Source organism: Betta splendens, chromosome 12 (genome assembly GCF_900634795.4).
Source record: "Betta splendens chromosome 12, fBetSpl5.4, whole genome shotgun sequence".
Lineage (NCBI taxonomy): Eukaryota > Metazoa > Chordata > Actinopteri > Anabantiformes > Osphronemidae > Betta > Betta splendens.
The window spans coordinates 62,651-88,101 of record NC_040892.2 but is presented as its reverse complement, the minus strand read 5'-3'; the positions used below and the strand labels follow the sequence as shown (position 1 = coordinate 88,101).

Genomic DNA, 25,451 nt, shown 5'->3' with positions numbered 1-25,451 from the left:
GATCGCCAACGGACCAATAACTGTAGAATAGTATTTACGCCTGCCAGCGAGCTACTGTAGATCTGCGCACATATCTCATTTATGTAGTTTTTGATGCATTTGACCTTAGGCGTGGATTCGTGCTTACGCTGGGTTTTCGTGCGTGAGTACCCTTCGTACACGAGTCCCCTGGACCTTTGTGTGCCTTTCATTTCATGTAATACGCACGGTAGTTTACTTTGACACGTTTGCCGGAAATTCCGTCGTTGTGACTTCCGCTGTCTTGACGCCGGTTTATGGTGGTAACAGCCACCCATTTCTCTCGTGTCACCGGCCACTTTTGGCATACTTCAAAGCGTAAAAAGTGCGTAATGGGGGCAGCGATTAATTAACGGATATTAAAAGAAGCAGGTAAAGTTTAGCGATATGTTGTTGTAATTTGTCCCGGTTTATACACTGCATAGCTAGCTAACGTTGCTAGCTCGACCAGTGTTCTCTAATTTTTCCAAACTCTCGTATCCCTATTTAAACCAGCAAGATTTCCACCGTTTTTTGTTACGTCACATGGATTATAGACGACAGTACAAAAAATCAGAACCGTGAGATAATGAGCTGAGAGTAAAACTGATTTACTCGGACATTTCCAGCAAGAGTCGGCGAAATCTCGCGAGAGAAATTGAGAGCAGCTACAACTTTTATGAAGAAAGCAACTTCTTTAAGTATTAGTTGACGCTCGGTGTTAACAGTGTAAAACCCAAGCATCTTCTGTAAGCTTCCCATCACTGGCTTCTGGTAAAATCAGACATACCAGGCCTAAAACCTTCGTTTTGGCTAAATTAAGTAGCTGCTGCCTTAGGTCACTGCCGTCACCCTAAGTTACGTTTCCAGTGACAGCCGACCTGCTTCTACTTTGTTTGCTGCCTGTTCTCTTTTCTCTATTCCCTCTCCCCTACCAGTCGAAGCAGACGGCTGCCCTTCCAAAAGCTAGTGTTTAGACCAGTAGACTAGACACATGCATACTGAGTCTAACACTCGCCACAAATGTAAAAAAACAACGTTTTATCAACACGCACAGGAGGACACACAGACTTTCAGAAATCTCCTTCTTTCTCTAGCCATGCTCGCTCAACCTTTGAATGAGAGCGATGAGGGGGGGCGGGGCTTGACTCGTCTGTCTCCTGGTCTCCTTTTGGCTGATAATGACGTCAGTTTCACACAAACAGGTATATCTGTATCATTTTACTTCTCATCAGTTCTGTGATCAGCCTGTTATAATTATTGTGTGTGTGTAAGTGAGAGATTTGGTGGTTAAACAGAAAGAACTGAATGATTATTCTCTTGCAGGAGTTTCTCCCCCTCCTCTGCGTGCTTCGTATTCCTCCTCCCCATCATTTCTTTCTCATTCACCACCTCCTTGTAACTTTTCAACTCCTGCTCCTCCCCCACCACCTCTCTCAGTTTCTTCATGCACTCCTTTTATTTCACCTTCTCTTTCTGCTCATTGTTCAGTCTTGCCTGTCATTTTATCTCCATCCTCCTCCTGTTCTTCTCCTTCTGCTTGTCATCCACATGCTGCTCCAACTCTTCCGTCTTCAACTGCTTCTGTTTCCTCATCTCCCCTTTGCTCTCAATCCCTCCATTCCTCACAGCCTTCTGTTTGTCATGTTTCTCATACTTCTGCCTTCCCCCCTCCTTCACTCTTTTACACATCTCCACCTCCTCCCGTCGCTGTCTGTCCTTCTTCCTTTTCCCCTACTTCTTTTTCCCATTTTTCTCCAATGCTTTCTCCTGCTGCGCCTTCTGTCTTATCCTCCCCTCCATCCAGTTTCACTCCTTCACCATCTTCTCTGCCTCCTCCTGTTTCTCCTTATCCTCTTTATACTTCTGCCTTAGTTCATACTTCTCCAGTCCTCCATCCTCCCCCTAACCCTCCAGCATGCTGCTCCTGCTCCTCCCTGTTACCTCGCCTTCTCTCAACTCACCGGTTGGAGATGCGGCGCCTTCTGCGAGGAGCTTTGTCGTCCATTGGCCGCCGTCTGGACTCTCTGGAAAGAAAGTCCAGAAGGAGGAGGAAGAGGACATGCAGACAGGGAGGAGAAGGTTTGTCCTCCTCTAATGACTGTTTACACTCACTGAACACGCACACATGCACACTGTAATATTTCAATTCAATTCAAATTCAATTTTATTTATATAGCGCCAAATCACAACAAAGTTATCTCAAGGCACTTTACAAAGTAAGGTTTAAGACCTCACACAACTAAACCCAACAAATCCCACATACAGCAAGCATTTAATTTGACAGCAACAGTGGAGAGGAAAAACTCCCTCTCTAACGAGCAAGAAACCTCCAGCAGAACCAGACTGGATGTGGGCGGCCATCTGCCTCGACCGGTTGAGGTGAGAGGATGGAGAGAGAGAAAAGCACAGCAACAACAACAAGCAACAACAGAGCACAGGCAGGACGGTTGGACCAGGGACTGGATACATGCAGGATGGTTTTATCCACAGCTGCCCATCACAGACACCAAACTTTCAGTGTCCAATGATACCTGTAGTGGAGGACAGAGTGGAGGACAGAGAGAGAGAGAGTGAGAGAGAGAGTGGGCGGGAGAGAAGCACAACTACTGAAGAGAAAGAGACAAGGTTAGTTGAACATAGAACAATGATGGGAGGTTATTTGACAGAAGAGGTAGAGGGAAACAGAGGAGCTCAGTGTATAAATTAAGTCCCCCAGCAGTCTATGTCTATTGCAGCTTAACTAAGAGATGGTTCCTGTGACTAACAATAATTGCCAGTGACCTGATCTCTAACTATAAGCTTTATCAAAAAGGAAGGTTTTAAGCCTAATCTTAAAGGTGGAGAGTGTGTCAGCTTCTCGAACCTGAAGAGGGAGCTGGTTCCAGAGGAGAGGAGCTTGGTAGCTAAAAGCCCTGTGTTCTGTTCTACATTTAAAGACTTTAGGAACCACAAGTAGCCCAGCGCTCTGAGAACAAAGCGTTCTGCTGGGAGCATAAGGAACTATGAGGTCTTTAAGATAAGAAGGAGCTTTATCATTGAGTACTTTGTATGTGAGTAGGAGAATTTTAAATTCTATCCTACATTTTACAGGCAGCCAGTGCAGAGAAGCTAATGTAGGAGAAATGTGATCTCTCTTTCTAAGTCCTGTCAGAACTCTGGCTGCAGCATTTTGAATAAGCTGTAGGCTTTTTAAGGAGCTGTTAGGACATCCTATGAGTAAGCAGTTACAGTAGTCCAGCCTAGAGGTAACAAATGCATGAATCAGTTTCTCTGAGAGGATGCTTCTGATTTTAGCTATATTTCTAAGATGAAAGTTGGCGGTTCTGGAGATTTGTTTTAATATATGATGTAAAAGAGAGATCCTGGCCAAAGATGACACCAAGATTCCTCACAGTAGAATCTGAAGCTAATGTTATGTCATCCAGGGTGGCTATCTGACTCAATAGTGTCTCTCAGATTTTTAGGCCCAACAATAAGAATTTCAGTTTTATCTGAATTTAGTTGAAAGAAGTTTTGGGACATCCAGGATTTGATGTCGTTTAACAACCCTGAATTTTGACTAGTTGATCTGTTTCATTTGGTTCCAAGGACATATATAGCTGAGTATCATCTGCGTAACAATGAAAATTATTAGAATGCTTTCTAATAATCTCATCTAGAGGAGACATGTATAGGCTAAACAAAATTGGACCAAGCACAGAACCCTGTGGTACTCCATAGCTAATCCTTGTGCATGTGGATAAGTTCTCATTAACATGAACAAACTGGAATCTGTTCAACAAATAGGATTTAAACCATCCCAATGCTGTTCCTTTGAAGGTCCATGCACACGATTTTTTCATGCTCCACATTGCTAAAGAATTGGACCTTGATGTCTCAGTAAGGTGTCTGTAACTTTTCATGCCAAAAAGCGCTGTAGATCGCCCACGCGGCCCGTCTGAAAATGTGTGTTTTAAGCTCTCCTCCACAACGCTCTTTTTTCGGAGTGTGTCGGAACCTAAACTGATCGCCACACCCCTTTGAGGAAGCGCAAAGCCGTGATCCGCCGCGGAAATCAAACGTCACGGTTACTGAATCCAACAGCGACACTGGCTAACTCGTCCTCGTAGTGGAGTTAAACCATATGTTTGATCCAAAATCTGACTCTGAAGTCGAATGGGAGGCTGTTGAAGTGGTTACACTTCGACTGGCGCAAGGTACGTCTAATTGGCAGATTCACGTTTAATTTAATTTATTGATTTATATAATACGCAACTTGATTAGCTGCTAACGCTAATATTAATGGTTGCAAATTAGCAGCCTGAATTAATACAACAGAATATTTATAACACGACTACAGCGTGTTTGGGAGCATAGCTTGATAAACTAATATAAACTCATTTTTACATATTTTTTTCTTTCTTGTTCTGCTGCTGTGTGAAAATAATTTTTCTATAATGGGATCTTCAGCTGCAGCTTATATTTGGCACTTAATTACAGACTAATACAGCAAATGTAGGAACAGTGAATGCCTACAGATGCGTGGTGTGACAGCAACTATTGCTTTCAAGATATTGCATGTCTTTATTACTTTATTAATAAATTAAAATTTCGATAAATCTTACTTCAAGACACCTAAACCAGTTGCCAAACCTGTATGGTTGATGATCCAGGACTGGAGCCAGTATGATTGAATGTGTATTCATTACAGAACACATTTAATATACAGTATATCAGACAATTACACATGCATGAAATAAATCAGTATCTCAGAAATTCATAAACTTTAGAACATTTTACTATTTACAGATTAATCATAATGTACCTGGGAACTCTGGTTTACAAACATAGTTTTGTTTCTAATTATATATTGACCTAATATTTTTTTAATTGCTTTTAGTAAGGTGTATGATATATCATGTGCTCATATATAACTAATAGAAATACAGTTATTGTTTTTTTCAGTACTATGTCTGTGTGTATCTCAAGTTGTTGCAGGTATCTAGCCTAGAAGTCTTGTTAGCTGGTGCTGTGGACTTTTGTCATCCCACCTTCCCTGGTCTAGATCAGGGCAGTGTTTCCTGAGGGACAAGGCACCTATGTTGGACTTAGACCACCTGTGAAATACCTAAATTATTGTTTTTTTGGCAATACCTCAATAAAAGCTGAAATATTATAAAACATTTGTCTGTTTTCCCTCATTAGGTATATACATACAAAAATAGTTCAGTGAAACAGCAATAGTCAAAGCCAACTTTATTTTTAACCAATGCACCAGCACTATAATGCTGGATAAGTTACCGTAACAGTTCAATTTGCAGACCACAAAATGAACGGGTAGGATTCATAGTTATGTTGAAAGCATAGTTTCTGGAGTGGAACAGTTGGCTGGGGAGATGTGAGGATCTTTTTTGTCTTCACGTGTTGGAAGACATCAGAAGCAGTGCAGCTGCTGTACAGATGGTGGATGCAGCTGTTTTCCTTGATGCCACTCTAGAAGGTATGAAGAATAGAATAGCAGATTAATGAAATGACCAGTATTTTCTATGTATCTTACAACCTTTACAGATCTAAACAATAAATAGAGGTAGTTAGATCAATTTTAATGGTGTTTGGAGCAAACACGTTTTCAACTTATTTCATAGTGCTGGTTTGTTAAATCTTAGCATGACATTAATGACCTCCTTTCTGTCAGGTTGCTCAAATTCTGCTCAGAGGGCCGGTGGGACAGGGATGTTTACAAGGTCCTCCATAGAACAACCTGATTCCAGCAGGACTTTATTGAAGATGGTCTCCATCACATTTTCCACTTAATCTGCACCATAACACTAGAGTTACAAATTACCCGTCAACAGACTAAAATATCAAAATAAGTTGACCAACTTCATACAGAGTAAATACATAGACAATAATATAGATCAGATTATGAATAACACAACTACTGAAATGTGAAATGCAAAATCTCTGTCAAATAAAACTGCATATTGGCCAACAAATGATTATACTGCTGTTAAATGTACATACCTTTGCTCCTGAGGTGAGCAACAACTCTTCTACAAGGTAGCCGCGTGTCCACAGCCTGCAGTGGTGTCAGTTTGCGAAGCAACCTCCTCGCGTTTCGGTAGCTGGCATGCGTCAGCCTGTATAAAAAAAACACGTCACATTTACAGCTAAAGTAGCTGACTAGATAAGCAACAACACACATGTTAGACTTAGATAGAACTTGCAATAACCCAAATTCACGGGTCTACTCGGGCTACAACATACACACGACAGGCTCGGTAGTAATTAGAAACACAGCTGACTCTCACAACTTACTAGCGCTAGCTGCTAAGGCTAGCCGCTAACGCTGTGCTACCATCGCGCTAGCAGCTACAATGTGAGCTGAGTAAATGAGTACTATATATCACACGATTCGAACAGGACAAATGCTGGAGGGGCTTGGACTCATCCAAATTGCGTGTCAGCACCTTGCAACACTGTCTCTCTCTGTCGCTGTAGCTGTTAGATTCAACGGTTCTAGCAATTAGCATTCCTTACACAGGAGGGAAGCTACATTATAAACAGAGAAAATTCTGGAGTACATACATCAAATAGGAATCAAGCATGTACTTACCCGCCATTTAAAAAATGGTGGCAACCACCTGAAAGGTGCATTAGCGCCACCTCCTATGGTAGACTGCGCAGTGAGTGACTTCTCTTCTTTTGTCTGTGACTGGAGTGACTGAAATGAAATGTTTCAGGTACATTTAGGGGTCCAGGTTTGTCTGGGGGGGGGCTGGTTCTGTGATTGGTCAAAGCGAATGCAGACGTATCCAGTCCGCCAAATTTAAAACGATGCGAAGCGAACCGGATTGGGTAAACTCTCAAAAATGTGAAATGAGTAGGGGGCGTACTTCTAACACACCAGGAGTGTCTTAACGTGACCCAGGGAGTCAAATAAACGTACCAGAATACCCAAAAAGTAAATTTTGCATGTGCAGGCACCTTTAATCCCAATTCTATGTTCTAGCGTCTGTAATAGAATGGTATGATCAATTGTATCAAATGCAGCACTAAGATCTAAGAGGACAAGGACAGAAAATAGACCATTGTCCGAAGCTAATAGAAGATCATTAGTGACTCTAACCAGAGCTGTTTCTGTGCTATGATGTTTTCTAAATCCTGACTGAAAATCTTGGTACAAGTTATTCCCACTCGGGAGCCTATAGTTGGCTAGTTGTCCAGGGTCCAGGGTTGGTTTTTTCAATAGAGGTTTGACCACAGTCACCTTAAAAGCCTGTGGTACATAGCCTAAATGTAAAGATTGGTTGATTTGATTTAATATGGACGAGCTGATTAAAGGTAGAACTTCTTTGAGTAATCTAGTTGGGATTGGATCTTAAAGACAAGTGGACGACTTGGAAGAGTTGATTATGGAGGGTAACTCCATATGAGTTATGGGGAAGAAGCTGTCTAGGTAAGACAGAGGATTTAGTATATTTAAAGTTGATGGATCTAAACAGTGCTTTCTGTCATTTGGAAGAATTCGCTGCTGAACGTTTTTTCTAATGGTGATAATTTTATTAGTAAAGTAGTTCATAAAGTCATTGCTGCTGAGATTTAAGGGGATAGTATACTCAACACAGCTATGACTCTTAGTCAGCCTGGCTACAGTGCTGAAAAGAAACCTGGGGTTGTTTATGTTTTCCTCAATTAGGGGGGAATAATATGTTTTTCTAGCAGCACAAAGTGCTTTTTTATATTTCATTAGACTGTCCTTTCATGCAATGCAGTTTACATTTATTTTGTTGGAACGCCACTGTCTTTCTAGTTGTCTGGTCCTGTGCTTTAGGCTGCAAATCTGAGTTATACCACGGAGCTAACCTCCTCTGATTCACTGTCTTCTTCTTCAGAGGAGCCATTGTGTTTAACATTGTACGTAGAGAAGCTGCAGCATCATCTACAAGACAGTCAACCTGTTCATAAGGATTAAGGTGACTGTTCTCTGTGTATCTACAAGACATTGAGGCAAAAGATGATGGAATCATCTGCTTGAATCTGGCAACAGCGTTGTCAGATAAACATCTGCTATTGTAACATTTCTTTCCAGCTATTGTGAGGTCAATTATGCTAAATTCAAAAAGAGACTTTAGGTGGTCGGGGAGCAGACACAGTCTCTATGCGATAACTAAGGCTAAGAGTGGGTGGCGGCTGTAGAGAACAGGCCGAGAGGTGTGTAAGACTGCGACTCTGCGTCCTGGGCTCCACTCTGGGTTGTTACGGAGTGGGGAAGCTAAGCAACATGGCCATGTTACTAGAGAGCCGAGAGGCTTCGTCCATTTATGTATAAGGCTAGAAATAATCTGTTACCGGTTTACTCGTCTGGCTTCGTTATCTCTGGTGTATCTCTTTAGGCGGCTGGCTAAGGCTTGTAGCCTTTGCTTGGCAGTTTCGAGTGCTTCAGGTATGGGCATCTGGCTGTACTTCTTGGGCATCAGCCTTTTTATTGCACCTCTCTGGGCCTTTGTCATTTGGCTCACTTCCCTCCGAGCTGCCTTGATTTTTGCATCCAACCTTTGTTTCCATTGTGGGTATTGTTTCTCATGGCTCCCATGGTTGCTCTTATAGCCAAGCACCTCTAGGATCACTGATGCTGAGCTTATTGGTTTCTCTGGTTGTTGTGGTAGGGATCGCTCTCAATGCTACAATCACATCTTCCATGAGACTTTCTGATGGTACTTCTCTTAGCCGTAGTTGTCTTCGGGGTTGCCTGCTCAATCTCGCTATTACCCTATCTTTCAGGTCAGACGCTGCCTTGCTCAGCGTGTCTGTGCTCATTGGGGCTTCTTACCCAATTTCCGGTTGGGCAGATGATAAAATCTCCGCTCTGTCCTGGCGTCCTGGCTCCCCCTTGCCATAGCATTTGTGTTGTACCTCGTCAATCTCAAGTTGTGATAGCAGTTGACGTTTGTGGATGTTGGAACACTGAGCTACTAGTTGCTTCGCCGTCAGCCTTCAATGTAGGTTTCTCCGTTTCCATTCACCACACATTCTTTGCATGTAACCCCTCTGACTATTGTTACTTGAGTAGTAGCATTCCAACAGAGTCTTCTTCTCGCATCTCAGCCATTTCTTTCTTGTTCCAGTAGCCCACTTCTCGTCAAGGTGCTCTGGTTCCCCAGCACCTGACGCAGACCTTGTTAGGCCGGGCGATGTCTGAGCTGATATCTAATGTGTATAGCAGGTATCTCCTGTGTATATAGCGTATAACCGGTATCTCATATTTTATATATAGATATCATATGCAGCTGGACTTCCCCTCACGGATTTTCCTCCTCAGCTCATCCCTGTCCCCTGATTTAAATGCTCTCTTCTTCTCCTTTAGCTTTAATATCAGGGGTGACCCACGGCTTGCTGTTGGTGAAACACCGAACCCGCCTGTAGGGAACAGTGTTTTCACAGCAGAAGTTGATGTAATCCGTTACACAGGCTGTTATTGCGTTAATGTCCTCCCCATGTGGGTCGCAGAGCTCCGTCCACACAGTGGTGTTAAAACAGGTCCCTGAGAGCCTCCTCGCTCTCAGCCGTCCACTTCCTCACTGTGCGGGGCACCACTGGCTGTGTACAACAGGTTTATACACAGGCAGGAGATGCAGGATGTTGTGGGCAGCTCTGCCCAGCGGTGGGAGGGACGATGCAGCGTAGGCCTCTTTGGTGTTGGCGTAGAATAAGTCCAGGGTTTTATTGTCTCTGGTGGGGCAGGTCACATACTGGGTGTATGTAGGCAGAGCAGCTGAAGGAGGTGCGTGGTTAAAGTCCCCAGAGATCAGGAAGAGGGCCTGTGGGTGCCGTGTTTGCAGCCTGCTGGTGACTGAGAGCAGGGTCTCAGAAGCTGTGTCAGCGTTAGCGGAGGGTGGGACGTACACAGCAATTATTATAACGTGTGTGAACTCCCGTGGCAGGTAGAATGGCCTCATGCCTACCGCTAACAGCTCAATGTCTCTGTTACACAGCTTCATTTTGACAGTGCAATGTCCTGGCATACACCACCTCATGTTCACAAACACAGCCAGACCCCCTCCCTTCCTCTTATCGCTGTTCTCCTTTCTCTCTGCACAAAGCAGATGAAAATTGTCCAGTGCGACGGTCGAGTCCGGGATGAGTGACGTCAGCCAGGTTTCCGTGAACAGCAGGACGCTGCTCGTTCTGTACTCCAGCTGGTGCCGTGTGAGCGCCGCAAGCTCGTCAATCTTGTTAGGGAGAGATCTCACGTTCCCCATGATGACGGAAGGGACAGCGGGCCTGAAGCGTCTCGTTTTCTCCCGTCGTAGTTTTCTTGCGCGACGCCCACGTCTGGTCTTCACCAGCACCTCAGCGGTGATCTCGTGTCTGTCTCTGGGCAGAACTATGGCGCTGTGCAGCGCGATCAGCTGCTCTGCAGTGTAAACAATGCACGCTCTGGCCCTGACGCACATCATAGCTTTAAAACAGCGTTTGTACTGCACCAAACTTAGAAAAAAATATAAAAAAGCTGTGTACAGGTTGTGTACACAAATGCTACTAACAAAACACTATAAAGATAAACTTAAATAAGTGAAGAAAGTAATAAATAGAAGTAAGAGGACAGGAGCTGTTGTGACCAGCAGCCAGCTCGACCCGCGCTGGAAAAAAAAACAAAAAAACAAAAAAAACTATATATACTCTACTACTATTACTACTATAATAACTATAATATATAATATAGATAATATATACTATAATAACTATAAAAATTAAGTTAATTAACATTATAAAGAAGATGTAAGAAAGATTATTATAAGATATTAGAAAACAATAACAAAGATATGAGAGGCACATGGAAAATATTAAATGAAATAATCAGAAATAGTCCTAAACAGGTTAATTACCCACAGTACTTCACTAACTAAGTAGTTAGGAACAGTTTACAAGACATTACAAACAGGTTTAATATATTTTTTTGTTAAGGCAGGGCCTAACCTGGCAAAAAACATCCCTGACACCCCTGAGTCACTTATAAATAACAATGATTTTCTAATTAAGAGAAATTCCCATTGAATGTTTTGGAAAATAACGGAAGAAAAGGAGGTTAACATATGCAAAAACAAAACATCAACTGATATATCTATATATAAAATATGAGATACCGGCTATACGCTATATACACAGGAGATACCCGCTATACACATGAGATATCAGTGTAGATATCAGACGTCACCTGATCTAACAAGGTCTGCGTCAGGCTGCTGGGGAACCAGAGCACCTTGACGAGAAGTGGGTTACTGGAACAAGAGTTTAGTGTTGAAACTATGTTAAAGAAAAACAGTAAATATTCGATATTATTGTTGCCTGAATGAAATTAGGTGAAAGGTTAATTATTGGAATAAATAAGGTAAAACATTGGAACCATTTCAGTGTGGTAGTATTAGAAAAGGTCATGTCTTTTTTGAAAAATTCTGTATGTAATTTGCGTTCATGCATTGTATTGGTTTTGTTCAGGATGGTAGCTTCCGAGGACCAGGAATAGACACCCCTGGTATTGTATACAGTGCTCAGTGTGCAGTGCTATTACTGGCGTTGTGGCCATTATACACACAAGAACCACATTCAGTGTAAACTGTGGATATAGTCATTCGTGGCTTTTTTTACCCATGTACCCCCCAGTCAAATGATGAGGGTTCATTAAGAGGTGTAGAACTCTCAATGACCAAACAAGTGATTTGCAAATGAGACGTGATCCCCAGGATCTCTCATTTGTGAAAGCATGAGTGACATAGGAGGAGTTCAGGTCATAGCATTCTTCTTGTCTTGAGACGACTGTTGCTGACGCCTCGAAGTCATTTTCACAGTGCTATGCCAGTGGCCCATATGTCACGTATTAGAGTACAACCACTTTTTTCAATTCAATTGAGCCTAAGGAGTGGCTGTGTGACGACAGACTCTGGTGTACGTCAAGGTGAAGGATACTTAATAGGCTGGTAGAGTTTAAAAATGACTTGTTGCTCCTGTAACTATTTGTATTTGTTCATGTCTCCGCACTGGACTTGAAAGTACTTGAGGCTCAATGTTACAGTTAGCAGACTGAAGCATTTAGTGACGGGGAGACCGTCATAATCAGGAGCATTAAATAAATGTCTTCAGGAAGTTTTTCAGACTTTGATGTTTAGTATTTGAATTTATTATTAAAATTATTTTATTTTGTATACCTCACTAAAAATGATATTATTGATGATTCAACTGTGGCGCTGGGGTGCAGAACCTCACATGCGCTCCCACTGTTACCTCATGTCCAGATGCTGTACCCAACTGTTCACTCACACATGCAGCAGTCAACTGGATATTACACATTTACTTTAATGCTTAACTGATCTCTGTGATTTTGCTGTGAGCAGCAAAACAAAGTACGCGTTCATATCCCCCCATACACAGGTCACAATAGAACGGTATAATAGAGAGTAAATGTTGTAGGACCAGCGAGCTCACTAAGACTGGTCAATACATTACGGACATCCTCCCTGTACTTGTTCACCGGCTCTTCCCAGATTAGAATGGCTCTAATATGGATTTAAATTCAAACAGGATGTTTTCTCTTATTTAGATCCGGCTCCTGCCAGTACCTCCTTCAACCCCAGCCCCCCAGGATTGTTGTCCTTGGATAACGACTTATCTACATCTCACTCTGAACAGAGGAGTATCTGCAGGGAACAGGAGTTGAGGGAGAAGAGGATAATGAAGAATAATGGCAGTGAAGGTCAAGAAGAGGACAATGGTGGAAGGTTCATTGGGCAAATGAGGGTGTCCGTCAGAGGAGAAGCAGCCAAAGAGGAGGTGTTTCCCACTCTGCATGATGTTAGAAGAAGAAATCAGGGAAGAGTCCGCGATCCACAGAAGGCTGCAGCTACTGTCAGGCAGAACAGCTACAGGTGACACACATTGGAGCACCAGGAACAAGCAGAAAGAATTTCACTGAGTGACTATTAGTCACACAATAAGTATGTGGCTTGTTTATACCAATAGTCCCACAGATCTTTGTGTAAAGTTTATTTCTTTGATCGTATAACATCCTGGACAGTTAGGGAATGAGATGACCATTGATCCATCCATTACATAACACACACACACACACACACACACACACACACACACACCACCACACAACACAAAGCACAACAGGTAAGAAGGAGTAAGCGACTAACTTTAAATCAGAAGGTTTTTTTTAATTATGAAGGCAGCAATGTTTGAACTGGCTGTTTCACTGGCCACACTGATGCAGTTGTTGTATTCATTTATGTAAAGAGCGATATTTACACACATGCTACTGTAAGGTTCAGCCAAACCAACTCACTTCCCTTCATTTCTATAGTACCAGTTTATTATAAAAGTCACCTCATCACATATTACAGAGTAGAACACAACAATACACCAAGATGATAAGACAAGCAAGGAAGACAGTACACAGATAGAAGAATCATGTTCCTGTATGTGAATATTTACAGTGGTTATATGAGTTACTGCAAATGACTGTGACAGTCTTGTAAGACTCATTGTAACACAAGCAGGTGGACAACCATGTTCCTCAACCACTTAGGGTAAGGAGGTAGAGAAGACAAAGCATAACATAGGCAGCAGCAGGTGGAAACCAACAACACCTGTAAAATGTTTTAAGACAGAAAAAAGCCCAAAGCTAGTGGTCACATGATAGCAGACAGAATATAGCACCACAGCAATGAATCCTGAAGAGTTAAGAGTTTGGGACAATGATGAGCCAATGGAAAAAATGGATCAGAGTAACAGACGTACATGTTTATTTTTTTAATTGCAAAAAAAGAACCATTATAACATCGTCTTCTTTTTTTCTTTTCAGCTGTTTGTCTGAGTCTTCCCAGCATGTCTTGTACCTCCTCCCATCACCTCGCAGTGGCGTGGACAGCTGCCAGTCAAAAGCACTCTGTGTCTCTCTCAGTCAGTGGCATTTTTCAGACTTTCTCCCTCCTTTCTCACTTTCCCACAGTCAAACATTTTCCTACCTTCAGCTTTGCTCCTCCCCTGTTCCCACCTACATGCGGTGCCTGTCCGCGGTTTCCATGGAGATGCTATCGGAGTTGTTGAATGCTGGAGCTTTTGGGAGTCCACTACGACCCCTGAAGGACTGGACAGCTCCCCCCAGCCTGAGTAGTGATCACTGGTTGGTTGGAAGAGCGCAATAAAATCACATAGGATATAATTAAATTAATGCTGATTAACACACATTTGTACTTTTATAAGTGGGATAGTAATTGGTTTTAGATTTGATGAGTAACTAAAATTTGTTATAATTTCTTTTATCACTCCAACTGCATCCAATCATTTAGTGTTGTCAGTATAATAAAGTTTCCATTATTGGACCTGCATGTGTCAAACACAGATCACGTCCACAGGCGTGTCTTAACATGTGCGGTTCAAATGAGACATTATGCATAAGGTCTGGTCATAGTTGCTAAAATAAATCATGTACGTTATGAAATAGCTGGTACATCACCTGTTCCAGTACAACCAAATAACCTGTTTTTCCTTGGTCTCAGTAGCTATGCCATGTTGATTCTATCACAGTTAGGTGAGCAAATCGAAACAAGGGTGTCAGTGAGATCCAATTTTTGCGCTGTTTGGGGTGGGGCTGAGTGACGACCTTGGCCTACCTCAACAAGGTGAAGGATTCTGAACAGGCCGATGTGAAAACGGACTAATTAGCAAACTGTGTGTGGATGTGTGTACCAGAATTTTTAAAAAGGGTGTTTTGCATAGTAGGAGGCCTTTATGGCGTAATTACTAGTAAAGGTAACTGTTTATAATTTGCAACGCCAGTTTTATAGCTTTGTGAATGACTTTTTTTTTCTTTGCAGTTATGTGCATCAGCCTACACTCAGGTAGATCAACTATGACACTACCAATTTAATAGTTTTCATGCATTCAAATGTTAAAAAGCTGGTAAATTTGCTTCATTAGTGAACTCTAACATACTTGTCATGTTTAATTCAATAGTAATACAGGGTGACACAGAAAACTGGAACTTTTTATGTATTGTATACAGCTCAAAGTTCCCGTTTTTGTGTGTCATCCTGTATTAACACAACTGTTATATTACTTTGTTGCAGCTCAACACTTTCCACCCAGCTACAGCAGAAGCAGCATGTTAATAACACTTGGAGCTTTTACCTCCCCCATCGACAGCCTCTTCCTCTATACTCAGCCAATGGACCCACTACTGTGTTTCCTGGTGACCAGGCGAAGTCCAGTCCCAAATTTGTGAACAAGCATGCAGAGGTGCATCTTATGGTTACCATTTGTTATAAATTACAATAGAGCATGTATTTGTGTCACCCTCTCTCACTGGTCATCATTGTTAATCTGTTCCAAGATATTTGTGTAACGTGTTTTTTTTTTTTTTATCACCAGTGCAGCAAACGAGTATCTCAAATCCGTATTCGCAGGGCAACACCACGGGAAACACCACTCACACCAATGGGTCTTCCGAAGGTTCAACGGTGAGAAAGGAAAATGTGAATCTTAAAAAATGCTGCGTTTAATGATGAGGGAAATACTGTGTTTAAGAATTTGATTTTGTGTTTTAGTTTAAAAAAAAAGGAGTTCAGCTTGGAGGAAATTTACACAAACAAGAACTACAAATGCCCCACCACTAACAGGTGATACAACTACAAATCTCTCAAAAAATTTAAAATGTTAAATCCAATTCAATTATTTTTATGCAGGTAACTGCAAGATTCGAGTAGTACCACAGTATATGCTGTGTGAACTACAATACCCGTCATGCTTTGTGCTTTCAGGAGCCTGGAGACTATCTTTGAGGAGCCACGAGAGAAGGATGGAGTGCTGCTTCTGATTGGTCAGCAGAGAAGACGTAGGCTTCTTCTCTTCCCTGATTTCACTCAGCCCAGGAAGAGAAAGCGGCCCCAAGGTACATTCGAAAACCAAGATATTTATTTTTGGATTGTCCAGAAATTTCCCCATCAGTCGAAAACTGAATAAATGGGATATCCAAAAACGTATGCTACAAAACAGGCTCTGTCAAGATGTAGCAGGTATATCAACTAACATAATAACATAAAAAAAATTCCTGTCTATTCGTATTTAGGCAGACATTCAAAGCTAAATTTGTAGCAGTAACACTCTCTGGTAGAGAATAACTGTACATAAATAAAAGTTAAATTCTCATACCCAACTATCATCAAACATATATTTTTATGCTTAATGTTTCCTAAATGATGGCTGTATGACAGTCGGTAAAAGATGCAGCCCTTAGATCAGATACTGTTACAGCTCAGTGATCATTTTCGGTTTCCAGGTGTCTGAGAGCTTCTGGTATCGTTGCCTGCTGCCTCAAGCTCATGAAAAGTTTTGTCTTGGAATCTGCTGTCACATCAGTGTAATATTTTCTGGTGATATAGGTCGTGTTGTCCAATCTGCTGGTGTTTGGTATTTAGCACCTTTTAAGTGTTTTTTTATATAAAGTTAAAATAAAATAAATAATGCCAAACTAGAGCTACAGGTTTAACTATCTAGCTACTATTTAGCTATTTTACTTTTTTAGGGGTGGGACTTCCTGTTGCCAAGGTACCCAGAAAGCGTGCAGCACGGCGACAGTGCCAAAGTCACAGTTCTGGTGACATAGACTCCGACGTGATGCTGTTGGAGCGACTGAGCGCACTCGAAGACTTCATGACTCGACAGGGCCTCGACGTTTGAGGTGGACATCACTTTTGGTCCTCCAGGTCAAAAAAATAAAAAGCTGTTGTCACTGAGCGAAGTGGGGTGTTGTTAAGAAATATAGTGTTGCTCCCACTATACTGTTACTGCAGTACTCTGTAGTACAGCTGAATTACAGTGCAGCACTACTCATGTCTTATTTGAAAGTAATATATACTGTGATGAAAAGTTCTATTTTTGGAACCAATAAAGTTTGTCTCTGTTCTGTGATGGTTTATAAGGTTTGTTGTTTTTGTTGGAAACCTTGAGCATTTATCTATATTTTAATTTAATTATTGTTGAAGCGCGGGACCATGTCTTAAAAATATTGACTAAATAAAAGCTTTTATACTTAAAGTGCCGTACAGGAAGTTCCTCTTCAGACCGGAAGTCCACGTCAGTGCTGGACTGAAAGGATTTCATTAAAAACCTTGGGTAGCTAAACCCGGTTCTGATCCATTATGACGGATGAGGCCACGCGCCGAACGGTATCTCAGATTCCTTTGCTGAAGACGCACGCGGGCCCTCGCGATCGCGCCCTGTGGCCGCAGCGGCTGAAGGAGGAGTACCAGGCGCTCATTCGGTTCGTGGAGCAGAACAAGGCCGCTGACAACGACTGGTTTCGCCTCGAGTCCAACGCGGATGGAACGCGTTGGACCGGCACGTGCTGGTTCATTCACGAGCTGCTACGCTACGAGTTCCATCTTGAGTTCGATATTCCGGTGACTTACCCGGACACCGCGCCTGAGGTCGCAGTCCCGGAATTGGACGGGAAAACTTCTAAGATGTACCGAGGCGGGAAGATCTGCCTAACTGAACACTTCGCACCGCTATGGGCCCGAAACGCACCGCGCTTCGGCCTGGCGCATCTCATGGCACTGGGACTAGGACCGTGGCTTGCCGTGGAGGTGCCGGATCTGATCAGCAAAGGTCTCGTGGTCCACAAGGAGCGGCAGCGCGAGGCGTCGGAGTGACGTCAGCATGAAGGTGAAAAAGAACCCTGTAAATAATACGGGTGCGGCTGATCTGATTTGTAACCTTCTTCAGTCTGACTCTGTTAAGTGTTAATAAATGATGCGTCAAAGTCAGAATTTGTTGCATATTGATGACGTCCGTTTTACAACGACTAAACCCATTCTGTAAATATGTTGAGTAAAATCGCACCCCGAAATTTCTGCTTTGACCCTAGTGTAGAGTTTTAGCACAACTTGCATAGTTGCCAGCTTCCAGTCCAATCATTTTTGTAATAGCAAAAATAATAAAACATATCAACTACATATCATCTTTTTTTAGTAGAAACGTTTCACCACCAATCCAGGTGGCTTCTACAGTCTGAGGACGTTGGCTGAAGGCCACACATTTATCCATCAGTAAGCCTTCCCCTCTCACCTGTAAACAGTGGGCTTGTTGAGAACAAAGGGCTGAGGGTAGTAGATGTGAACTCTTAACTCCAGGCTCCTCCTCCATTGTTAAATTAATTAACACAGTACAACAGTATATAGGTGTGAAGTGTGGTTAGGGAGTAATAGGAAGAGTTATTGCACATTATATAGGTATATAAATAGAGTATGCACAAATATTGCACATGGGAAATTTTCTACATACCACTAATACAGTGGGGTGAGTTTATCGACCAGGAGGTAGTTACCAGTTCTGATTATACAGTCTGACAACAGCCGGTAGGAAAGATCTACGATATCTCTCATTCACACAGCGAGGGTGGGTCAGTCTGCTACTGAAGCTGCTCTCCAGAGCAGACAGTGAGTCCTCCAGTAGGTGAGAGTCCTGATCCAGGATGGATGTGAGTTTAGCCAGGACCCTTCTCTCACTCACCTCCTGCCCAGGACAGAGCTGGACTTTCTGATAATCCTGTCCAGTCTGTTCCTGTCCCTCACTGTGATGCTGCAGCTCTAGCAGACCACACCGTACAGGACGGCTGATGCCACCACAGTCATAGAAGGTCTTCACGAGTGGCCCCCTCACTCCAAAAGACAGCAGTCTCCTCAGGAGGTAGAGTCTGTCTGACCCTTCCTGTGCAGCGCATCTATGTTATGAGTCCAGTCCAGGTATTTATAAGAGTCCCTCCCTGGATGTACATCGGTGGGATGACAGCAGCCTGCTGTCTGCGAAGGTCCACCACCATCTCCTTTGTTTTCCCTGCGTTGATCAGGAGGTGGTTCCACTGGCACCTGTCCACAAGGTCCTGAGTAAGTCCTCTTAAATAAGCAAAGAAAGTAGAAAAAGATAGATTGTGTCTGAGGCCTCCTCATCTGTTGTAAAGAGAAAGGAAAACAGGCTGAAGACAGCCCTGACCTGCGGCTACCCCAGATGGGCCTTCAACAAGGCAGCATCACAGTCCAGGAGAAGGAAAACAGAACAGGTTCAGACCCAGGATCTGGGGAAGAACCCGGTCATTCCTTAGATGAGCTGTGTTTCAGAAAAGCTAAAAAGGACTTTTTGGAACTACCCCATACCTGTTTCAAACCCACTAATACACTCAGACCGAAACGTTTTCACCCAAAGGATCAGGCACAGAAACAGGAGTGTGCTCAGAACTGTACATCGGAGAAAACAAACGGCCACTACACAGAAGAATGGCTAAACACAGATGGAACAACACATCAGGCCCAGTTCCAGCGGTGGATCTCCATCTGAATGGAAAGGGCCACTTGTTTGAAGATAACGAAGTTCACATTCTGGACAGAGAGGTTGAGAGAGTGGTTTGAGAGAGGGGTGAGGGAAGCATTACATGTCCAAATCAATGCATCCTCCTCAACAGGGGAGGAGGCCTTAGACACAATTTGTACCCTACCCTCAGCCGTTTGTTCTCATAATGAGCCCACCGTTTACAGGTTTGAGGGGAAGCCTTACTGAAGGATAAATGTGCCTGCAAAAACTCTTTGTGATGCAGGGTATTCTTTAGCCAAGGATGCATCAGTAAGATTTGCACTGGTACTAACTGATCAAACTGTCACATTGTACAATTTGTTAAATGAAACACACACATTTACTGCTGATGGTTACATCGAAGGCATTTTTAGGCTGCAAGTGTTATATTATAGTTAATAATTAATTGTCATTCATAATCCATAATCGTAAGGATTTCTCTTGAGTGGGGATAATTTAACTGAATTTCTTCATTCTGTCTTTGTGCTACCGAGAGCTTCTCACAATCAGTTCAATTACATGTAAGTTTGTTTATCTCCCACACAGGAGGCAAGAACTCCTCCATCAGTCTGGGAACTAAACCTTAAGCTCCCTGGTGTGTTGAAGGAGCTGAAGGCAGCTCTGTTGTAGGTGTGTGTGAATGAGAAACCATGTTAAAGCACTTTGAACAATAATGAACTAGTATAGAGTTTTATAAAAAAAACGGGTCTACGACTTAAACATAAAAAACAAGCATTACAATGAAATACTAACATTAAAAATAAATACTCTTTTGATGTTGACTATTTCCTGCCATTTAGCACTGAAATCCTATTGTTTTTATTGTAGCAGTTGACACTTTGTAGCCACCTTGAGGTTGTTTCCAGACATAAACACAATCAGCTGGACTTTTAACCTTTTCCAGTTTAGTAAACTTGAATAAGGTCTGCCCACTGATGTTTAGGCCACAAGCCATTTCGCTGCACATTGCTTGGCGACGACTTCCAGTCCCACAACATTACTGGGACACTCCAGGAGGTGCCGTAGTTTGCTGTGATGTAGTCGAGTGTTTCACATGGAACGCGAACCTTCAGCTCGAGAAGCTCTGCCCAGCAGAGTGAAAACCGTTGGAATATGTATCTGATGAATAAAGACATGAAGACGCGCCTGATGAAAACAGTGAAAACAGGTATAATGTTAACTGTTAACCCAAACATAGGTAATAGAATCTCGTAGAAGCTGCAGACTATAAAAAGACTAAAACATTGTGGAACTCGTACTTGAACTTCCTGCCACTCTTAGCCTGTGTCCCTCCATTCCAGACAATATCTCCGTCTTCGTAGAAAAAGAAAATGTCCAGTTTGACATCATCACTCAGAAACGACAGCTCCAGACTGTCCTCCACCTGCACTTCAAAATAGAAAACAAAACTTCAGAGTGAGACTCCACAGTGAAATACGGATGCAGGATACACTCCTAAAATATAATTGGATTTAAAATAAGAAATTGACCTTTCCAAATTTGTGTTTGAGTGACAGGCCAGCAGCAGCAAATGCTGTGACGATGTCCGGTCTATAATCTGTAATGAAAATCCCAATATCCACGTCATGGCTGTATGAGATGATGTTGCACTGCCTGAACCAGCCTGTAGGGGACAAGACACTCATTAAACTGAGATGTGAATAACTACAGCTGATGTGTTGTCATGTTAAGGTGTTACCTAAACAAGTGCCGCTGCTGAGCCAGAACGGGACATCGAGCACAGCGAGTGTTTGAGCGGCCAAATGAAGCAACGCCTTGGCTTTCCTATGAAAATCCACAGCTGCTGGAGACGTATCGTCTGGATATAGCTGCAAAGAGAGCAACCGATAGATCTGTCTCAAATGTAGTTTTTATTACTGTCTATATATTTTTCAGAATTTAATAATAAATATTTAAATATTTGCTTTTCTTCCAAAATACGATTCCCCAAATTAACACTTCCGTATTACTTGTGATGAAAGCTGTACATTAGGGCTGACCTGCAGAAAGCTGCGGGCGTCATGGTAACGGCACTCCAGAAAGCGCGAGTGTTGTTGCTCATAGAGGAAGCGTGAAACATTGCGAGGAACTCGAACATCAAGGCCGTCAAGCACAGTCAGAACCAGGTCTGGCCTGCAACATTGCAAACATAAAATTTATTCTGATCACATCACAAATTAGGTCACATCCGTCTGTCCTGAAATGCACCATCCTGAACCTCATGAGCATGTCCAGTCCAAGCTGTTGGACAAGAACCTTTAGGTATAATTGATGGAAATAATGAATATAAAGGTTACTGCTGATAAAACTCAACTGAGCGACGGAGCTGATGATTTTAAATCATTTATTTATGTATTGATTATTAAATGTGGTTCTTAACAGGTTTAATAGATAGACAGGCTTTATCCTACAGACAGCAAGATGCAGAAAAGAGAAAAAATTGCGCAGGGTTAAAGGAACATAAAACATATTTACTGTTTACTGTACTTCAGGCATGCAGTATTGTACTTAAATTTGTGCGGAATGGGATTTGCGGTACCGCTCCTTCCTACACTGTGAGTTGATTAGTCTGCCACTGAAGGAGCTGTTCAGAGCTTCCACAGAGCGGATGAGAGGTTTTGTCCATGGTGGATGTCAGCTTTGCCAACATTCACCTCTCACCCACCTCCTCCCTCCACAGAGTCCAGTGGACAGCCCGGAGAGAGCTGGCTTCCTGGCCATCTTATGTGTTGAGTGTGTACAACAGAACCAAGTTATAAAAAATTTTGACATTGTGTTAAGAGAAATATTTATCACGCTTTTATTAATTATTGTATCATAAACTTATCCTCTGATAAATTTGGTTGGTTCAGAATGTTTGCTATTGAATAGAATGAATAACCCTGGTAGTCAATGTGATTAACAATTATATTACCTAAAATGTAGCACCTGTAGTCAAACTTAAGTCAACTTAATGCAGGATTTGAAATAGTAGCAGCTAAAATAAAAGTCACAAAAAAATCGGAATGTCATCCGAACTTAATTCATCCTAATTGAATCTGATTTTAGGCAACTGAATCTGATCTAAATTCAAGTGGGATAAGTGAATAATCACTGGTAACAAAGAATAAATTCTCTCAGATTCAACTCTTGCAGATCAATTCTGGTCCTTCCATGTCACCGATGTCACTGATGCGTATGTAACACGTCACCTGTGTTTTTGAGCATTTCACCTGTTGTAGGCTCCAGCGTGACGTCCATAGTCAAGTTGCTTAAACGGTGCAAAGCTAAGGTCCATTTTTGCTTTGAGGCGTAATGGGCCGTGCCACAAATAATTCCCACTGCGCTCGTACAGAAACACCACCTGGACAAAACATTCAGTTGTGACCAAAAATTCACCTAATACATGATGATGGTGCCGTGGCCCCACTCACCTGGATGATGAAACCATGGAGGCGGAGTAAGAAGTACAGGGGGATGTCCTCCCCTGACAGAGTGTCCAGACTGGCCAGGCGTGGGTCATGTCCTCTCAGCTCCAGCACATCAAACCCTTTGTGCTTGGCAGCTGACAGAAAGGCAGGCTGATCGCAAAAATGACACCTCTATGATTAAACATACTTTATTTAAATAACTAAAACTGAAACTACATGAATGGAGCGAAGATGAGAGAAATTCTGTCATAGTACTCACGTCAAATTTCCACATATTGGCAAACAGAGCGAAAGACATGACTGGTCGGTCTGTGCACAGAAAGCTACAGTGCAGCTCACGCTGCCACGAGGCATCATGGGCGAGGAGCCTGAGGGCAGTAGTGTCTACAAGGAACACTGGTAGGTGGAAGCGATGTGCTAACACAAGAAACAGCCTGACCGTCTGCTGTAGGGACACAGCAGGGGATTAATGGCCTGATGCAAACCGAGCGGCTAACAGATGTAAGTAACTCACCCACTGGAGGTCACTGGTGGTCAGGTGACCTGTTTGGCTCAGGATGTGAGGGCCAGGCTTCAGAAGAAAGATATAATACTAGGTTATTAGGTGGTAAACATTTTAAAACAAAGCAGATCAGGGGGTGATAAGAATAAAGTAGCCTCATCATGAACCCTAACCCTTTCTCTTGATTTATTCTTTTCAGTCTGAAGTTATAATTTGTTTCAAAAATTTATTAGACACCGTTCACATTTCATTTAACAAACTTCAATATTTAAATTCAGATTCTGTTAAATTAGTACTGTAAATCATCGGCGTTCGGCGTGACGTCAAGCCCTACCTTGCTTACGTACTTCCGATAGTAATACAGCTGAAATAGTAGGAACACGGAGCTGATGACGATCAGCAGTGATAACACGGCCGTTCGGTTCATACGAGGCATCCGGTTACACCGTACATTAATCCGGTCGTCATGACATAATCACCAGAGCTCTGGTGAAATAGCAGAAAAGGTCACAACGACAGTAAAAACACCAAACCATTCACGGTCTCGATATCTGCTGGCATGTTTAAAAACAGCAGGGGAATGACTGGTTGGTTCGTTGCATTTCTTCCCCCCCTCTTTTTTCTCTTTGTCCGTCTTCTTCTTGAATTTCCGGCAGAGTGGAAGCGTCTCCAGCGTGTTACTGCGCCCGTCCGTTTAAAGGCGCATCAGCGCCATCCACTAGACCGGAGGCCACAGCACAGCTTTGGCGGTTAAACAGTCATGCTCTTTTGCCTTTGTTAAAGACACTTTTCTTTCTCGTGTTCTAACGGGGAAGCACAACTACTAAGGAGAAAGTTAGTTAGTTAGTTAAAGTTAGTTAAAAATGGAACAATGATGGGAGGTTATTGGATAGAAGAGATATAAGGAAACAGAGGAGCTCAATGTATTAATTAAGTGCCCCAGCAGTCTATGTCTATTGCAGCTTTATTACAGAATGTTAATACTATAATATCATGAGCCTGTCCTTGCCTATATCTTGATCGACATATGTCTTTATATTTACGTTTAAATACATCAATTGTATTATATTCCATAGTTTTACACCACTTATAGAAATCCAAAATATTTTATGGTTGTATAAATGCGTGCATGCGTATAGCATGAAATTTGACTGTCCCCTTAAATTATAACCCCCGCCCCCCATCTCTTTCTTTAGTTTTTGTTTCTTTAGTTAGGACAGTTTTTGAATTTCTCCAGGTAACAATTTGTTCCTACATGTCACAAATGCATTAGTGTCTAAGAGGGCGGACCCAAAAGCACAGCTCAGGAGGCAGACAGGTCAATGAAAAGGGTTTTAATATGCAGCGTAGTCAAGGTGCAGGAGTGGAAAAAAACAGGTGAGCAGACCGGCGGAGGTACACAGGAAGAAGGCAGTTGGATAGCCGTTAACAGGCAATCAGGGGCCCGTTTCAAGAAGGAGGTTTAACAAACTCTGAGTTAAAACGAAACTCTGAGTTGATTTACTCTGAGTTTGCAAACCTGGAGTTTTAGGTTTCAGAACAGCTGAAAAGAGTTGGTTTAAGCAACTCTGAGTTGACTGAGTCAGAGTTAAGCGCGTGCACCGCGACGATACAAAGCCCTGATCAATGGAGTGAAGATATTACGAGTCACCATGGCAACAGGACAACAAAAGACGTCCGGAAATGGATATGATACCTCAAGCAAATAGCGACTACGAGTCTATATTCCGTAGAAAAAGCGACACGGCTGCAGCGGCGAAAGAGAAAGAATTAGCTTGGAAGAAAATAGCTGCTCGAGTCAATGCGTAAGTTTATATTTTAATCATACAGTGTTCAGCGTAACTAAATACTAAATAAATTTAGTATTGTTGTTATATTTCACTCGTAAAGTAAGGACTTGTAAAGTTATTTTTCACTCATCTAGTGTCCAGTGTTATGTCTATGCATTTTTTAAATTCCTGTTGTGGTTGATGTGGGATTTGTAAAGTAATGATAATTCAATAATCCAATACGTTTTATGGAGAGCAATTGTTACATTAATCTAATTAGGTTTTTAGTTACCCAAAACCCATGTAATGATATAAGAATTTAATTTCAATTTTTATGTAGGCGCAATCCTGCAGGCATAAAAAGAACGTGGCAGCAGCTAAAAA

General features: G+C 42.4%; 3 protein-coding genes and 1 long non-coding RNA gene across 11 annotated transcripts; 2 read left to right on the top strand and 2 right to left on the bottom strand.

Annotated features, from left to right (window-relative positions):
• The first annotated feature begins 3 nt into the window (after positions 1-3).
• On the top strand, positions 4-16,950 carry wu:fi75a02 (uncharacterized). 4 transcript variants are annotated; one of them, XM_055513643.1, is made up of 11 exons: positions 4-142; positions 1,095-1,202; positions 1,324-2,079; positions 12,578-12,902; positions 13,844-14,164; positions 14,859-14,882; positions 15,111-15,279; positions 15,412-15,500; positions 15,588-15,659; positions 15,801-15,931; positions 16,565-16,950. In XM_055513643.1, exons 1-11 carry the CDS (start codon positions 94-96, stop codon positions 16,717-16,719), a joined length of 2,199 nt encoding a protein of 732 aa, XP_055369618.1. In that variant the 5' UTR covers positions 4-93; the 3' UTR covers positions 16,720-16,950. The 4 variants fall into 4 exon arrangements, with proteins under 4 accessions (XP_055369618.1, XP_029024303.1, XP_029024300.1 ...); XM_029168470.3 differs by lacking the exon at positions 4-142 and adding an exon at positions 248-390; XM_029168467.3 differs by lacking the exon at positions 4-142 and having other exon boundaries at positions 992-1,202.
• On the bottom strand, positions 2,543-9,095 carry LOC129604960 (uncharacterized). The gene is made up of 2 exons (XR_008696360.1): positions 5,661-9,095; positions 2,543-5,472 (listed from the first exon to the last, which is right to left on the bottom strand). It is a non-coding gene; the product is annotated as an uncharacterized LOC129604960 (long non-coding RNA).
• Positions 16,951-17,085: 135 nt separating the features above from the next.
• On the top strand, positions 17,086-20,168 carry ufc1 (ubiquitin-fold modifier conjugating enzyme 1). Its single transcript, XM_029168477.3, has 2 exons — positions 17,086-17,706; positions 19,933-20,168. The coding sequence occupies exon 1, from the start codon at positions 17,181-17,183 to the stop codon at positions 17,691-17,693; it is 513 nt and encodes a 170-aa protein (XP_029024310.1). The 5' UTR covers positions 17,086-17,180; the 3' UTR covers positions 17,694-17,706; positions 19,933-20,168.
• Positions 20,063-23,962, bottom strand: fktn (fukutin). Of its 5 annotated transcripts, none has more exons than XM_029168473.2 (10): positions 23,633-23,962; positions 23,311-23,367; positions 23,056-23,238; positions 22,800-22,967; positions 22,599-22,729; positions 21,387-21,519; positions 21,086-21,215; positions 20,877-21,010; positions 20,646-20,770; positions 20,063-20,532 (listed from the first exon to the last, which is right to left on the bottom strand). In XM_029168473.2, the coding sequence occupies exons 1-10, from the start codon at positions 23,732-23,734 to the stop codon at positions 20,292-20,294; spliced, it is 1,404 nt and encodes a 467-aa protein (XP_029024306.1). In that variant the 5' UTR covers positions 23,735-23,962; the 3' UTR covers positions 20,063-20,291. The 5 variants fall into 5 exon arrangements, with proteins under 5 accessions (XP_029024306.1, XP_029024305.1, XP_029024308.1 ...); XM_029168472.2 differs by having other exon boundaries at positions 23,056-23,241; positions 23,633-23,961; XM_029168475.2 differs by having other exon boundaries at positions 20,063-20,505; positions 23,056-23,241; positions 23,633-23,960.
• Positions 23,963-25,451: the final 1,489 nt, after the last annotated feature.